The sequence below is a fragment of the Bacillus rossius genome, chromosome 1 (assembly GCF_032445375.1).
Source record: "Bacillus rossius redtenbacheri isolate Brsri chromosome 1, Brsri_v3, whole genome shotgun sequence".
Taxonomy (NCBI): Eukaryota; Metazoa; Arthropoda; class Insecta; order Phasmatodea; family Bacillidae; genus Bacillus; species Bacillus rossius.
The window spans coordinates 364,678,329-364,694,312 of record NC_086330.1 but is presented as its reverse complement, the minus strand read 5'-3'; the positions used below and the strand labels follow the sequence as shown (position 1 = coordinate 364,694,312).

The window sequence follows — 15,984 nt, the reverse complement described above, 5'->3', positions numbered from 1 at the left end:
GTGAGGCGGTGGCCCTCACCCTAATGTAGAGTCATTTATTCTTGAATTTGTTCTGTCTAAATTCCTTTTCGGCCGCCACCTAGAAAAATAAGTTTGGATTTTTGCTGTAAATTAACTTCATCTTCGCTTCCGATTTTGTTTGTAATTGTCTCCCCCTGAGACGTCGTCGCACGTATTTGTTTATTAAAGAATAATGTAAATTCTTTCCCTCTTTTGTACCTGCTCTTTGCAGTAGTTTTGTAATTCTACTTAATGTGAATTTAACTTCATACTTGGTAATGCTTTTATTTCGAGTCAACTGGGCTTTGCCCCCTTTGAGGGTCAGTTCTTTGGATCGTTTACGGTGTAGCCGGCATACCTCACAAATTTATTGTTAACAAACACGTTTTGTGGAAAAAGAAATTGTTCTCAATTTATGTATTTGGCCTTGCCTTGTTCTCACTTAACATTACCATTAATGTTAAACGTAATGTTTTGATTTGAATTTGTATTTGAATAAAATGTCTGTGTACCTGAAACCATTTACCTTGCATACCTGATTTGCTCCATTCACGTATACCCCAGTCCATGCCAGGTTCTGGCCTCCCTCCACCTTTAGTTAAGGCCCTTTTTTACAGTCAAATTCTTCAGGATATATAAAATACCAAATTGTTACAATATCATTTACCCAATACAGGCTTCATTATGTACATACCATAACTGTTTACATAAAATTAAATACAAGTTTAAAAAAAATTTAAATTTATTTTGTACACTTTAATTATTACAGTGAGTATATAAATGTACAAATTAAATCTTGGCAGGCACCATAATAATAATTTGTTATAATTACAGCATTGCTACCAAGTAATACAGATTTTCAAAATTATAACTGATTTAGACATCCCATTACTGAATTACCGAGTGTTTTTTATTTTCTACGGAAAAACAAAAAACATAATGACATGTTGGCTGCTAATGTATGGCAGAATAATTGTGATAAAATCCTGTTTGATTTGATTTAATTCCGAATATTTGTTGTGCTACAAAAATTAATTTACCTCCCTGGAGATCAGGAATCCAAGCGTGCAAAGATTTCAGTATCAAAAATATATACCCTGATACCTATTTTATTTTTTTATTTTATTAAAATTGTTTTCAAACCTTTGGGATTTTAAGATATGCAATAGAGGGTTTAGCTAATTACTGTATAAGCTTGTTAATTATTTTATAAAGTCTAGTATTAGGTGTAAACTTTGTCATGTTTTCTTTACATGTGTTTGAATGCATGCATAAATGTGATAACCTACCGATGTACATGCCTGGAAGTTGACAGCAGTGTTACAGTAGGTTCAGAATCTGGTAAAGTTTATCACAGACCTAAGTTTTCAACTGCGAGTTTTGTTTTCTGATTCTGAAGTGAACTTGACAAGTATAGAAAAGCTGTGTTTATGCCCTAAATAAATAAATAATTAATGGTTTGTTTTGTTGGCAGGCCATATTTCACACACAGGACAATGTATTCACAGAAAGATGACCATGTGGAGGTAAGTAAGCAGGGAAAATTTATTCAATTCATTGCTGCATGTGAAAGCATTTGATTATAATGAAATTGAAAATATTTATTGAAAGTCATTTCACATATTTAAATTTCTTGAACTGTTTTAGTTAATAGATTATTGAAAAAAATATTCAACTATTTTATATGAGAAGTTTATTTCTGTTTATTATTATTTTCAGAGATTTAAATCTTCATTTAAGCAAATATGGCTTAGGCCTAATGTTCAAAATTTAATTGGCTGGTTTTTGAGATTAGTAATTTGTAGAGCAAGCCATTTAAAAGGAAAGTTGAAAAATCAAAATAAGAAATTTAGAACATTCTTGAGATGCAAATGTTGAATAAATCTGAGTATTCAGTCGTTGAATGACAGGTTATGACTCTGCAGTTATGACATAGCAGTTGTGACCCCATCTTCGAACTTATGGGAGGGCGAATGACCGGAGGTTTTGGTGTTGTATAATATTTCATAGATAAATTGTTGAGTAAAATTTTTGAAATATAATAGCCCCTCAAAAGGCCATTTTAACTTATTTTTTTATGTCTTTAAAATAGGGCTATTTTAGGGTGACCAAATCATAAACTTGAAAAAACGGGACACATCCAAGGAGGGTTTGGGGGCGATACCCTCCAGCTAGGGGGTCCGAGGGGCCCCATCGAGACGTAATCATTGAAACATGCTCTTTTTTGATAATTTGAGACCTATAAATCTTTTTCAATTTTCCTATGAATATGTAATTTTATTTAAATTGTGAGGCGTATAATAAATAAAAACAACAAATTTGCAGTGAATACTTATTTATTATAAGTATTAGCATAATTAAACAAGGTAACTAAAATGGGTGAGTTCAACTGTCGAGAAGAGGGGAAGACGGCCCGAGGAGAGGCGCGACAAAAGTTTATCATCAACCCAACGTAAATACGGGACATTTAGGCGTCCCGGGAGACTTTTTCGGGACCCCGTGTACGATTGTTAAAAAACGGGACAATCCCGTTTTTACGGGACGTTTGGTCACCCTAGGCTATTTTAACTTATTTTTGATGTCTTGAAAAGTCAAAGGAATTACACACAGTACAGAGAAACAACAAAAATGTCTTTGAAGGAAACTACTTAAAATAGATTAATTCACAATATTTACTATTACATAACACAACGTAGAAGTCTTTTTTAATCATATATAGATGATGAAACAAAACATGTTACAAGTTTTAGGACTCTTGTCATACAAAAAAAATTCCAAGTAAAGTTCATTCTTTTCTATTAGTGTTACTGTATTTAAATCTAATAGTATTTATTTAATAAATAGTATTTGGGTACATTTTATTTAATTATTATTTTTTGTTTGTTTAAGATCTATCAGAACAATTATTATAAATAAAATCCGCACAACATTTTTACAAGAAAGATTCTTTTACTGTTTTTGTTTTCTTTTTGTTAATATAGAAACGTAATATATAAAAGGGTTTGTTCAACCAAGAAGGGCTTTTATACTTATTCCATGTATTAGCTTACCAGATTAAAATATTTGATTGTTAAGGGGGGGGGGGGGGGGTTGCTCCTCCCATAGTAACGCCACTAGATTGTAGTTACATTAAATGTCTTTCAAGATATTGAATTTAATTAAGAATTGAATGTGATTTGGAGCAGAATTAGATTTTGTGAGGGATAAAATTGTTCTGTATCATGTATCCATGTTTATCCCATGATCCGAAAGGTATGATCCTGTACACATTGATCCTGTGGTGCGTGATGCTTGCTGTTTTAATTCAGTACGTCGACAGATTCTGGCCAAACTAAAACTCAAATATCACAATACAAACAAATTACATTACATCTTGTGTAAACTTTTTGTTTCCTATTAAACTTACAATGATATTTGTTATGTAACAAGTTTTTGCTATCCCTAAGATCCTTTGATGTACCTACATACTAAATTAAAATAGCAACCACCATGTACCACAGGACCATGATGTCAGGATCAAGGGCTGAACTTGGATACGTGATGTGGAACTTTTTCCATACAGTTATACCCAGTATAAAACTTAGTTTGAATGTCATAAATTAGAACTCATTTTTAACCCCCTCGGTTTTACCTAAATTTAAATTTTTGTTCTTTGTAATGTTTTATCTTGCTTGCAAATAATTGTAGTGTTGCACTAATTATTAAAGGTTTCTACTTACTTAGTATGACAGTTGTGTAACCAATCCCTATTGTTCAAACTTCAAATTGTATGTATAGTATTTCTTATTTCAATTTATAACATTGCAAAATGACTGAATATTTAAGCCATTGTGTGATAAACCAAAATTAAGTGTAGTGAAGAAGCATGGTGTTTTTTATATCTTATTATGTGTAATATATGATGTATTTTGTATACTTTGCCTTGAATGAGCATGAATGATTGTCACTTTCATAATTTACTGCTACTCAGCTTTAAAATTATTCTTATTTTCCTTCCTACAGTTTGACTTTCTTATGGAAAATGTTCAGGTGAGAATGTGATTTATCATTTAATGTTCTTGCATAACTACAGCTTGTCAATGTACTTTTTTAAGTGTGCATATTTTTGTGCATGTTTGGTTGTCAGATGTATTTATAATTTTATAATCATGCACTCTTACAAAGCATTAAATTGTTCACTTTTTAATTTTATTTTAGTGCACGCTTGGTGAGAAGCATTGTTATATCAAAATAAAGATGTTATAGACATTGATTTATACAGCTGTATAAATATCTCTCTCTCTCTCTCTCAGCTGACTGACGATAAAGTACATAACCACGTATCTTCCATTACGCAGTGTCGTACTTGTCATACATAGTGCAATGAGAGGCATATAAAGATAAATATGGTGTGACATATTTGTAGTTGAGTGTTATTCAACGCATTTATATTACGTAAAGTATATTCCTGCACAATTTTGGAACACATTAAATAAGTTAGCCTTGCTATTTATGGAAACTAATGCTTCAGAATACGAATAACACGAGAAGGAACAAATTAGTCGTGCTGAGTGAGGGATAGGTGTAGTTCAGAGTAAGTGGCTTACACCACTGCCAGATTTATGCTACCTGGCTTGTTAACAATTAAAAAAAAGTAATTTCTATGCCATCATTAATTATAAGTTGTAATTTTTTTGATTTGACTATTTGGTGCTCTTTCTAAGACTATTAAATAGCATATACTTGACAGTATTATTACAGTTACAGTCACCATAGGCGTACCCAGGATTTTTTTGTCGGGGGGGGGGGGGGGTTGTCTTATTTTTAAGAAAACTGCATAAACACCAAAAAATAATTGTTTATAATAAACTTTGTTAAACTTACAAACTTTTTACAGAAGAATTCTTCTATTTTTTTTTTGGCAAATTCAGTAAGCACATTCTCCGGGTCGGTGTGGATGTTGTAGTGGACATTCATGAACCAACCACTGCAATTCAAATTTTTTTACGTTAACTAACCAATTGGGCTGCTTGGTGACGTTCTCTCTCGTTGCTTGGTATGAAACTTCAGAAAATGAGTTTTGAATGACATGAGTGTTCATAATATTTTTGTCTTTATGTCGAGGGGGGGGGGGGCGGTTGAACCCCCAAAACACCCCTATTTGTAGCAGTCAGTTGCTATTAATAACAAGGCGTTCCATAAAATTTTGTGATATGCTCACAAAGAGCTAGGTTTTTTTTCATTAAATGATTTTTAAAAATATTTGTTTATTAAAATGGTTGAAACCTATATGGCGTCTTTGTTGCACTTCCTTAGAAATAAAAATGGAATATTATCAGATTATACACTTGATGAAGTACAAAAAGAAAATTAATTTTCAAAATTGTTATTCCAAATTTTGCCTTACAAAATGTGTTTCAGATACCTTTTTTTTAAAAAAACAATGCATTATAAAGTTGTGTTTAAAACTTTTGCGCTCTATGGCATAAATCTGGCAACAGCACACCGAAACAAAAACAGTGCTAATGGCAGAAATCATGCATTAGAAAGAGAGAGTAAATGTCCATTAAAATATACACTACAAACTTGAGGATGAGACATGCTATAGGTTTGCTGAACGGAAATTCTTTACTCTTTCAATTTGAGAACAAATCGCCAAACAGCAAACAAACCTGCTTGCAAAAAATAACACCTGCTGGGCGTGCTGACCGCTCTGATTGCCCTGTATTGTCCAGTATTGAGCGTCACAGTATTAAACAAATTAATTGGGTTGGTATTGTCTCCTAGTAATAGCACTGGGAGGAGAAAATGAAAGTAATGAAGTTATAGTTTGAGCAAAACCATAGAAAACATCAAGCCTGGGACAGAGGACAATGGGAGACTGACTTTTGGCAGAAAAACTGCATGGTAAATTTTGTTGAAATTTATTTTGATCCAACAATTTTATAATTTGGGTGGAGCATATCGTAAATTAGATAGGAGAAGAGGTAAAACAAATTATTGTGGAAAATATGTATGGTATTACACTTAAATAATACTTTCAAAATTTTTATTTCAGTCTGAAGACAAGCCGACATCGAAAAGATGGAAGTGGTAAGTTTTGGATTTTCTTATCAAGAATTTAATTTATGTTCTACAGGGATAACAATGGTGTTTGATATTGTGAGTGTTGAGTGATGTATAGTTGTATTATGTAGCTATTAAATACTAAGTGACATAACTACGTAAATGGTGTTCGCTGGATATCACCTAATTTAGTGTTGGATTGACCAAATTTTAAAGATCATGAGGCTTTTAAATGTTGCCAGTATTTTAGATATGTTATTCTGCAGTAAAAATAACTATCATAATGTTAAAATAATTATTTTCACTGTGTGGACACCTAGTACATTTGTTATTTTGAGACAAAGTATTTCACCCCTAATTAATAAGTAACCATGCAATATTTATTATTGTATTTTTTTTTGGTGATAATTTTGGCACTTCATCTAGAAAATTAAATAAATACTATTTTATTCAGTTTTTTTTAAAACCATTTTCTTATTATCGGAAGTACAGTAGAACCCTGTTATAACATGTTTAAAGTGGCATAAGGGAAAAAAAAACATAAGCAGGAACATGTTATAAGTAAGAAATATCAGTTAAGCACTTGTCAGTGTTAGAAATTTTTACCAGCAGACTCATCAAGCTATGTTAACAAATTTAATGTTAAAATCACTGATGGGTACACTCTGTGCTTGAATTTGCTTAACTTTTTTTTGCCATCGTGGAACAGTTGGCAAACTAACATATTGTAGGACTACTTAACGTACATCTGAAGAGACGCTGGAATGACAAGGAATGGAAGGATTTATTTATTTATTTTTTAAGACATGTGTAGCAACAGACACGTAACAACATATGTACTTTATGTAAATTCAATAATAAAATACACAGCAGTAACTTTTAGTGCTAGTGTTCTGGAACACTGACATGTGGTTTTTGCATACAATTCAATTTGAACAATCTACAGTTATGGTATAACAGTGATTGTAAACAAAAATGTACGTAAAGTGTAAAGTAAAACTTTTAACATGTTAATCATCACAGATGGAATAAGTGTTGGAATGGTTAGGTTAAAATATATATTTAAAAAAAAAAAATTTACGTTATTAAATTTTAGAAAGAAAATATTCTGAGAAGGAAATGCACCATTAATGAAACATATGCAGGAAGTAAATACATTGTTTTAAAAGGGAAAATTTCAGGATTTAAAAAATATATTATAAGCAGAAACAGTATAACAGGGTTATACTGTAAAATACATAGCATTTCCTCTAATCAGCATTTTTATATTGAAATTGAAAAGAGCAATCACGAAAAAACCAGTTGCTAAGATTTTGAATTCTATTTTTAGGATTACCTGGAATCATTTTAGAAACAAAAATCAGTCTTCAATTTGCTTTATGCACTTATGTTAGTATATCTTTTTGTTGTGCATTCTGTGGATGAAGTATTTCCTACCTACTGTCTTTAAGACGGAAAAAGGTTAGTAAAATTGTAGTGTAAATTTTGCTAATTTTATTAATATATCACATATTCATGATTTTCACCATCACACTATAAGTGGAAAAAACATTAATATCTTGCAGCTCCAAGTAACAGCCATCATATCTAAAATTATGTTATTGTTTGATGTAGTACTGACAGGTTTTTTTTTGTAATATAAAACTTTCAAACAAGCATTACAAATTTTTGTATATTGGAGTGTTTCTATTGATATTCAAACACTATATGTATTATATGATCAAGACCATCTCTGTTCACCTAGAAAAAAAATTAAAATTGTGTTATCCTAACTTTACATTCATTAAGTACTGAAGCTCTACCTGTTTTAGTCTAATAAGTATACAATTTTAAATGTTCGGACAAAAACAATATTTATAAAAAAAATTATTTTATTACAAATGATAATTTAGCTTTCCTAGAGACTTTTCCTAATCTTGCAGGGTGAAAAACTGTTTTTTACTTCTCTTTTTTTTTTTTGGAAGTAAAAACGTAACTTCATTAACATACAGATTTGAACAGAATGGTTTTTAAAATTGTTATATAGCATAAGTAAAAAACTTTTACATAGTTCCATAGTTCACTGAAAACTTATAAAATTAATCTATTTTTCATTGCTTACTGTTGAATTTATTCATTCTCTCATTAAGAATTTCATTCTATTTAGTAGCTCCTAATAGTACTCTGATATAATTTCGTGTGGTTGTTAAAATTTAAATTATTATTATTAATCTTCAATAATCTTTGTTCATACCTTTACTTCTGCAGCATTTCTTTCATTATTGGCTGTGATTATAATAGAATATCATTGTACACTTGACCTAGGCAGTGAGAACTAATCTCTTGTGTCATAGAAAATCTTAAATCTCCCATAAATATTGTGAATAAACCAGTTTACGTATTGTTACGATTTACCGGGTTCGTAAAGGATAGCCCAATTAAAGATTTTATCACTACACAGTTTTATTGATGGCCACTACATATGTCACTTACAATTAATCTTATAAAATGCCAATTAATCAATTGTACTTACAAATGTTGCTTCCCCAGTCACTCGTTTTCACACAACGCACACCTCGCTAGGCCGCACCTCTGGCGCAACTCTCGCCGCAGCACCCCTCGTGGATCTCCGCCGTGGGACTCCGTCGCCACACTCCGCCGCCGCCGACGCACTTGCCTTCGCCGAGGATCCGCTCAATGCCTCGCTCCGAAATTCGCTCGGGACACCGCCACGCCAACGACACTATCGCCCGGAACTGAACTCTTCGCCATGGAACCTTCGTCCAAGGACTTTGCCACTCTGCCGCACCCGCGGCACTATCGCCCCGGAAACTCCCCCGCGGGAAAGCTCCCACCTGAACTCTCACTGCTCAACTCTCCCCGAGGCAGGCGTCCCGGGCACATTTATAGGCCCAGAAGCCTTCCAGAACTCCCCAGCGCGGCTGGGGCCAGTCGCGTCATTCCGCACCGACCCGACTGCAGAAATCTCTCGAAACACGTTTCGGCAGCTGCCAGATGGCGCGCGGGACTCCATAGCTGTGAGGTGCCAGGTGTCCTAGCTATCAGCACTGTGGGGAGCGGAGGGAAGGAGGGGGGAAAGCGACAATCCTTGTAATCTTCCAGGCGCGCGCGGCGCATATCATGTCGCGGCGGCCGCCAGCCAGCTCTGCACCTGCTCGTGTCGCGGCCTTGCTCACGTTCGTAACAGTATGTTCCATTTATAATATCTGTTCAAGATTCAATCTTGAAATGGTCTGTGTTAATCTTGTAATCAACAGCATCTGCAGTACAGCTTCAGTAATGGTCAGTTTGTTCAAGTTAGCTAGGAATAACATGTGCATATAGGTAGAAATGGTGTTTCTTCAGAACAGATACACGTATGTAGTTATGTTCTCTCTCTGGTTAGTGTTTGCTGCAGCCTGTGTGTGTTGTTGCAGCCTGTGCGGGAAGTCACGCTGGAGATGACGGACGACACTTGGTACAGAGACGACAGCAGCTACGGCGTCCCACTTCACAGGCCATCATCTTCGACCTCAGGGTGAGCACAGGGCACACCACTTGCTCCTGAGTGCACAATGTTGATCCATTACGTGCACGTTCACGATAGCTTTGCCGGAGGCAGTCGTCAACATTTGGGCTGTGGCAAATGGCGCTTTGCAGCTAATCTGATCAGTCGTGAATTATTGGTATGTGTGTTCTTTTTATCAAGAAATAAATAAAATTTAAAACCAGTTATATTCATATGTTGTGAGTTGTAACAGTTGTGACATGCTTGAGCAAAGTTGAATGTTGTATTATTTATGTATATCCACAAACAATAGCTATGCAAGTCCCAAACCTTTTAGCGATGATTTTTTTTTTTTTTAATAATCTCTGGCAATTGTGATAGTGTGGGCAAATGGATCATTGCCTTTCTATTGATGCGCTGCACTATTTGCCACTGATATGTCTTTTTGTGACTCAATGCAAAATTGCCACTCATGTAATTTAAACTATGTAATATGGTCTATTGCTCATCATTAGAATCTTAGGTACGTTCAATGAATCTCTGCTACATTTGTGCTCGGTTTTGGTATGGGAATGAGCAGAGCAAAACATAAAAATGAAGTAGTTACTTGAGATTTTGTTTAAGTTATTTCTGTGTGTGATTGTTTACTAAGGCATAGCTCTTATTCTACATACATTAACAGTTAACAGTGTTGGGTAGGAAGTGATTTTAGTAGTAGAATGCTTTTAATTGAGTGCCTTATGTACTATATAATTGTGTGTTTGAGTGCTTCAACGAAAATAGTTGTGGGATCTCAGTGTTATTATACTCTGTTTTGGAAGCATGTTGGTTTTCACAAAGTGAGAATACGTGACGATAATAATGCATCAGGATTTTCTTGTGGAACATAATTCATAGTTCCTAATTGTGCATAAATAAATAAAGATACTGTCTTATGTTTGACCACACATAATTATCTCGTGTGATGTACTCGTGTACCTTAGGGATCGTCCATTAATCACGTGAGGGGGTCGGGAAAAATCACGAAATATCACAAGGGGGAGAGGGGGTGTAGAGAGATATCACGTGTATTTATTTTTTCGCACAATTTCTACTAAACCGAAAAGTGGCGTGTGACCTTGACTCGCCGTAGCCATGCAACAATATCCCGCCCGCCGCAACATGAACCACCCGGCTCGGCTTGCCAGTCGCCAGTAAGACTGTGATTTTGGTGCCGAATACATGCGTAAATCACATATAAGCCTTTCCTTTATTATTTTTATGCCAGTGAGAATAAACCTGCAACCTTAATGTGTGTCTGGACATTTTTATCACTGTGCTTAATTTTCCATAATTAAATTAGATTATACCTATATTTAAAAATAATATTCTGAAATTTTTAAAAAAATATTTGGTACCAAAAAAATACACGTGATTTATGGGGGGGGGGGGTGGGGGGGTTATTCTGAAACCTCACCACAAATCACTAGGGGGGAGGGGGGTTAAAAATTTGCTAAAAAAACATCACGTGATTAATGGACGACCCCTTAGGTGTCAGCCTGGTCAGACTAGTCATGAGTGTATTTTTGTCAATGAGACTCTGTGGTGCTTCTAGCACGGTATGGCCTCTGTGGCTGTGCTACGCTGAAGGGCAGCGGTGTTGGCTGCCGCAGGTACCGGGAGGTTAGCACGCCCCTCCAGCCGCTAGACGCCCGCTCGCTGCTGGCCGCGAGACTGCTGCAGGAGTGCGCGCAGCCCCGGGCTCGCAGCGCTGTGTCGTCGACCCCTCCGAGCTCCCTGGACCTGGAGTGGGAGCACGACGGTGAGTGTCGCTCTCGGACCGAGGTATTGCACGCGTGGCTGTGAAGTGCTGATCTGCATGTACACAAATTTGTACGAACCCAGAACAAACCACTTTCAAAATACTTGTATTCAAAAACACGAGAAAGTAATATCGCTATCACTTTTTTCATATCCTAATTACGGCTATGTGAAACACTGTTCTTGTTTTGTTTGTGCAACTTACAATAATTGTAGTTTCTTAGCAGCAACTTGCGCATGTCATAACTTAGTAAGGGGTAAAGTTTTCGAAAAGAGGCACCAAAACACTTCTCAGCCCAGTCGTACCACCATGTTGTTTTGTCACTGACACGAAGGCTTCCATACCGCAAGTGACCGCACCGCCTTGGTTGGAGTTTTTAATAGCCCTAATGATACAACACTGTCTCAGAGGTGTTTTGGGAGTGTGTATAGGAAGCTAAAGCGTACTGGTTGGTGGTCTCTTTGCGTATACATATGTACATAGTTCTTTTTCTTTCTTGCATTCGAAGTGTTCATTCTGATTGAGCCTCACAAGGTGATCTAAGTAAAGGCATGAGGGGCTGCACTCAACTTAATTTGTTTGCTGTGAAGAACTGTGAGACATAAGTTTCTGAAGCTGAGTCTTTCCTTCCCTCTTGAGTTACTGGACTCACCACTGCTTACAACGCTGGTAAAAGGGACTTATTTTTTTATGATTATAAAGGTCATATTTTAGCTTACTGAAAAAAAAAATATTGTGTAAAAATAAATAAAATGAAGGTGGTCTGTGTGTATTAGCACCTTATAGTATTTAGGCCTGTGTGTTTCTGTGATTTTTTTATGTTTTTGATGATTTTTTTTTGTGTATTTTTTGTACGTTTCTGTTACCTCGTGTAGAGATACGTTAATCATGCAGTAATGTTAAACAAACATATTCTTGCCATTTGACCAATGACTCGCGATGTAATAACGTATGAAAAAGGTAAGTTGTAAGGTATATTTTACAATGAATTTGGAGAGAGATAAGAACCAAAATGCCATTATAGTTTCAATATTTTTTTTGGCCATAATATAGTCTGTTAATTATTGTCTCATTAAAGCATAGTATATGTAAATATAATTCCTGTCATACATAGTGACTGGCTGCTATATAAAATATTTCCATATTATCTCAACTTAACCAAAGAAGAAGTCTTAAATAATACTGAAACAAAATGTTATGGCACAAACACAGTTGGAACAATATGGCATCTCTCAGTTCCTTTCACGTAGTAGTGGTACTGTTTTTTGCCAGTTGGAGTGTTACAATATTTGGCAGTTCCTACTTATAAGGGAAAAAAAATTATAAACAAACCATGTAACCGAAACACAATACATTATAAAACAAAGCACGTTAAAACTGTAAACCATAAGAAACTAATTGCATTTGAATTGTAGTAAAATTAGATAATTAAGTGAAAAAAATGATGAACCAGAAAATTAGACTGTATCTTTGCTGTCAGGATTTTGATGCCAGCAACGATTAGCCTTATTCCAAGGTTTGAGATTAATTTTAAAATATTTGAACTAATAAAGTTTTAGGCCAATACAAAGAGTGTACACCTCTATCCTGTGTTTTTTTTAAAAATGGTTGTTAATAAAAAAATAATGACCTTGATCCAATTAATCTCATTCATATTTAGTGTAACACTAAGAATTTTTTTTTTTTATAAGGATTGAAACCAGAACCGAGAACTAAGGTTCTTAACGTAAAACTGAACCAGAACCAAACCGACCTGTAAAAACCACAACCGAACAGCCATAATAGTAAAATGACAAGATTCTCGTCACAACCACCTTGGTTATACCTTCTTTTTTTTATTATAGTAAAATCCAAATGTAAATTTAGTAAAGTTATTAATTCATGACAAGTAGAAATCTGTTGAGACATTTTTCAAGGGATTTAGACAATTAGATTAATATTTACCAGGAAAACTTAAATCTGGTTTATGTTTATAAAGTAGGAACTTGTTTTACTAACTCTTTGAACTCCTTTGTTGAGCCAGGTTCGCCATCCTTATTTCCTGTTCCCATTCTTTGTCGGATCTGGCTCTCCTGACCCTCGCATAGAACAGGGTCACATGATTCAAGAAATTGGAGAGATACCTACGCTTGAAAAATAGTTGGTACAGGAATTTAAAAAAATATGGCAATCCTGATTCAAAATTGGAGTGCAAAGGGTTAAACATTGTGTTTGGGGCCACTTGCGGTGGCAGCCCTGTTACGTGGTGGTACTGGCTGGTGCGCCACTGACCTGGTGACGTGCGGTGTGCTGCAGTGTGTCTCCCCATGCAGGGCCATTTGAGGTGGCAGCCCTCTTACGTGGTGGTACTGGCTGGTGCACCACTGACCTGGTGACGTGCGGTGTGCTGCAGTGTGTCTCCCCATGCAGGGCCATTTGAGGTGGCAGCCCTCTTACGTGGTGGTACTGGCTGGTGTGCCACTGACCTGGTGACGTGCGGTGTGCTGCAGTGTGTCTCCCCATGCAGGGCCACTTGCGGTGGCAGCCCTCTTACGTGGTGGTACTGGCTGGTGCACCACTGACCTGGTGACGTGCGGTGTGCTGCAGTGTGTCTTCCCATGCAGGGCCATTTGAGGTGGCAGCCCTCTTACGTGGTGGTACTGGCTGGTGTGCCACTGACCTGGTGACGTGCGGTGTGCTGCAGTGTGTCTCCCCATGCAGGGCCACTTGCGGTGGCAGCCCTCTTACGTGGTGGTACTGGCTGGTGTGCCACTGACCTGGTGACGTGCGGTGTGCTGCAGTGTGTCTCCCCATGCAGGGCCACTTGCGGTGGCAGCCCTCTTACGTGGTGGTACTGGCTGGTGTGCCACTGACCTGGTGACGTGCGGTGTGCTGCAGTGTGTCTCCCCATGCAGGGCCACTTGCGGTGGCAGCCCTCTTACGTGGTGGTACTGGCTGGTGCACCACTGACCTGGTGACGTGCGGTGTGCTGCAGTGTGTCTCCCCATGCAGGGCCATTTGAGGTGGCAGCCCTCTTACGTGGTGGTACTGGCTGGTGTGCCACTGACCTGGTGACGTGCGGTGTGCTGCAGTGTGTCTCCCCATGCAGGGCCACTTGCGGTGGCAGCCCTCTTACGTGGTGGTACTGGCTGTTGCACCACTGACCTGGTGACGTGCGGTGTGCTGCAGTGTGTCTCCCCATGCAGGGCCACTTGCGGTGGCAGCCCTCTTACGTGGTGGTACTGGCTGGTGTGCCACTGACCTGGTGACGTGCGGTGTGCTGCAGTGTGTCTCCCCATGCAGGGCCACTTGCGGTGGCAGCCCTCTTACGTGGTGGTACTGGCTGGTGCACCACTGACCTGGTGACGTGCGGTGTGCTGCAGTGTGTCTCCCCATGCAGGGCCATTTGAGGTGGCAGCCCTCTTACGTGGTGGTACTGGCTGGTGTGCCACTGACCTGGTGACGTGCGGTGTGCTGCAGTGTGTCTCCCCATGCAGGGCCACTTGCGGTGGCAGCCCTCTTACGTGGTGGTACTGGCTGGTGTGCCACTGACCTGGTGACGTGCGGTGTGCCGCAGTGTGTCTCCCCATGCAGGGCCACTTGCGGTGGCAGCCCTCTTACGTGGTGGTACTGGCTGGTGCGCCACTGACCTGGTGACGTGCGGTGTGCTGCAGTGTGTCTCCCCATGCAGGGCCATTTGAGGTGGCAGCCCTCTTACGTGGTGGTACTGGCTGGTGTGCCACTGACCTGGTGACGTGCGGTGTGCTGCAGTGTGTCTCCCCATGCAGGGCCATTTGAGGTGGCAGCCCTCTTACGTGGTGGTACTGGCTGGTGCACCACTGACCTGGTGACGTGCGGTGTGCTGCAGTGTGTCTCCCCATGCAGGGCCATTTGAGGTGGCAGCCCTCTTACGTGGTGGTACTGGCTGGTGTGCCACTGACCTGGTGACGTGCGGTGTGCTGCAGTGTGTCTCCCCATGCAGGGCCACTTGCGGTGGCAGCCCTGTTACGTGGTGGTACTGGCTGGTGCACCACTGACCTGGTGACGTGCGGTGTGCTGCAGTGTGTCTCCCCGTGCAAGCCATGCACTTCGCGCCGCCGGCGGACGACTGCTCGGTCGCGACCGGCCGCGATGGGGCGACGGCGACCGGCCCCAGCAGCGCCGCCTGGTCGCGCGTGTCCTCGCCCGACTCCCTGGAGTGGGACCCCGCGGAGGCGCCCCTGTGCGCCGCGGACCAGCTGGACCTGGAGACGGAGCAGCTGCTGGGCGAGATAGAGCGGCTCACCTCCAGGGCGCTCCGCGAGACCGGCGACTGGACCAGCTGATCTCGTGTCGGTGGGTCCACCTGCCCTTCCGAGCAACAGCATCAACAATCTATGGCATGATTTGAAGTAGCGCATTCATAGATTCATACTAGCGCTTTTTTTCTTTTACGTGAATTTTTAATTTCCGTGAGCGCACAATGGTATCGGTACATGATGGACACACTTATGGAAAAAAAAAGTATTTGGTTGGTCGTTTTGATTAGCGCTCTGTTTTCATGGAACGAATTAGAGTGTTACTTCGAGGGGCGGGTGTACATTTTCTTGCGTCACATACAACACAAAATATTCTGAGGTGCTTTTTGTAATATATGACGGGAAAGACACATAACCATGATGGCGTAATAATA

The 15,984-nt window shown here is 38.8% G+C and overlaps 1 protein-coding gene across 4 annotated transcripts in view; it reads left to right on the top strand.

The window, feature by feature from the left end:
- Positions 1-15,984, top strand: part of LOC134528359 (uncharacterized) — a 77,447-nt gene that overhangs the window by 45,165 nt on the left and 16,298 nt on the right. For 3 of the 4 annotated variants that reach the window (XM_063361921.1, XM_063361923.1, XM_063361922.1), the window contains 5 exons: positions 1,475-1,526; positions 6,038-6,072; positions 9,462-9,562; positions 11,185-11,333; positions 15,375-15,647. In XM_063361921.1, the coding sequence (XP_063217991.1) occupies positions 6,064-6,072; positions 9,462-9,562; positions 11,185-11,333; positions 15,375-15,637 (522 nt within the window). In that variant the 5' untranslated portion in view covers positions 1,475-1,526; positions 6,038-6,063 and the 3' untranslated portion in view covers positions 15,638-15,647. The other variant, XM_063361924.1, reaches the window with a different exon arrangement.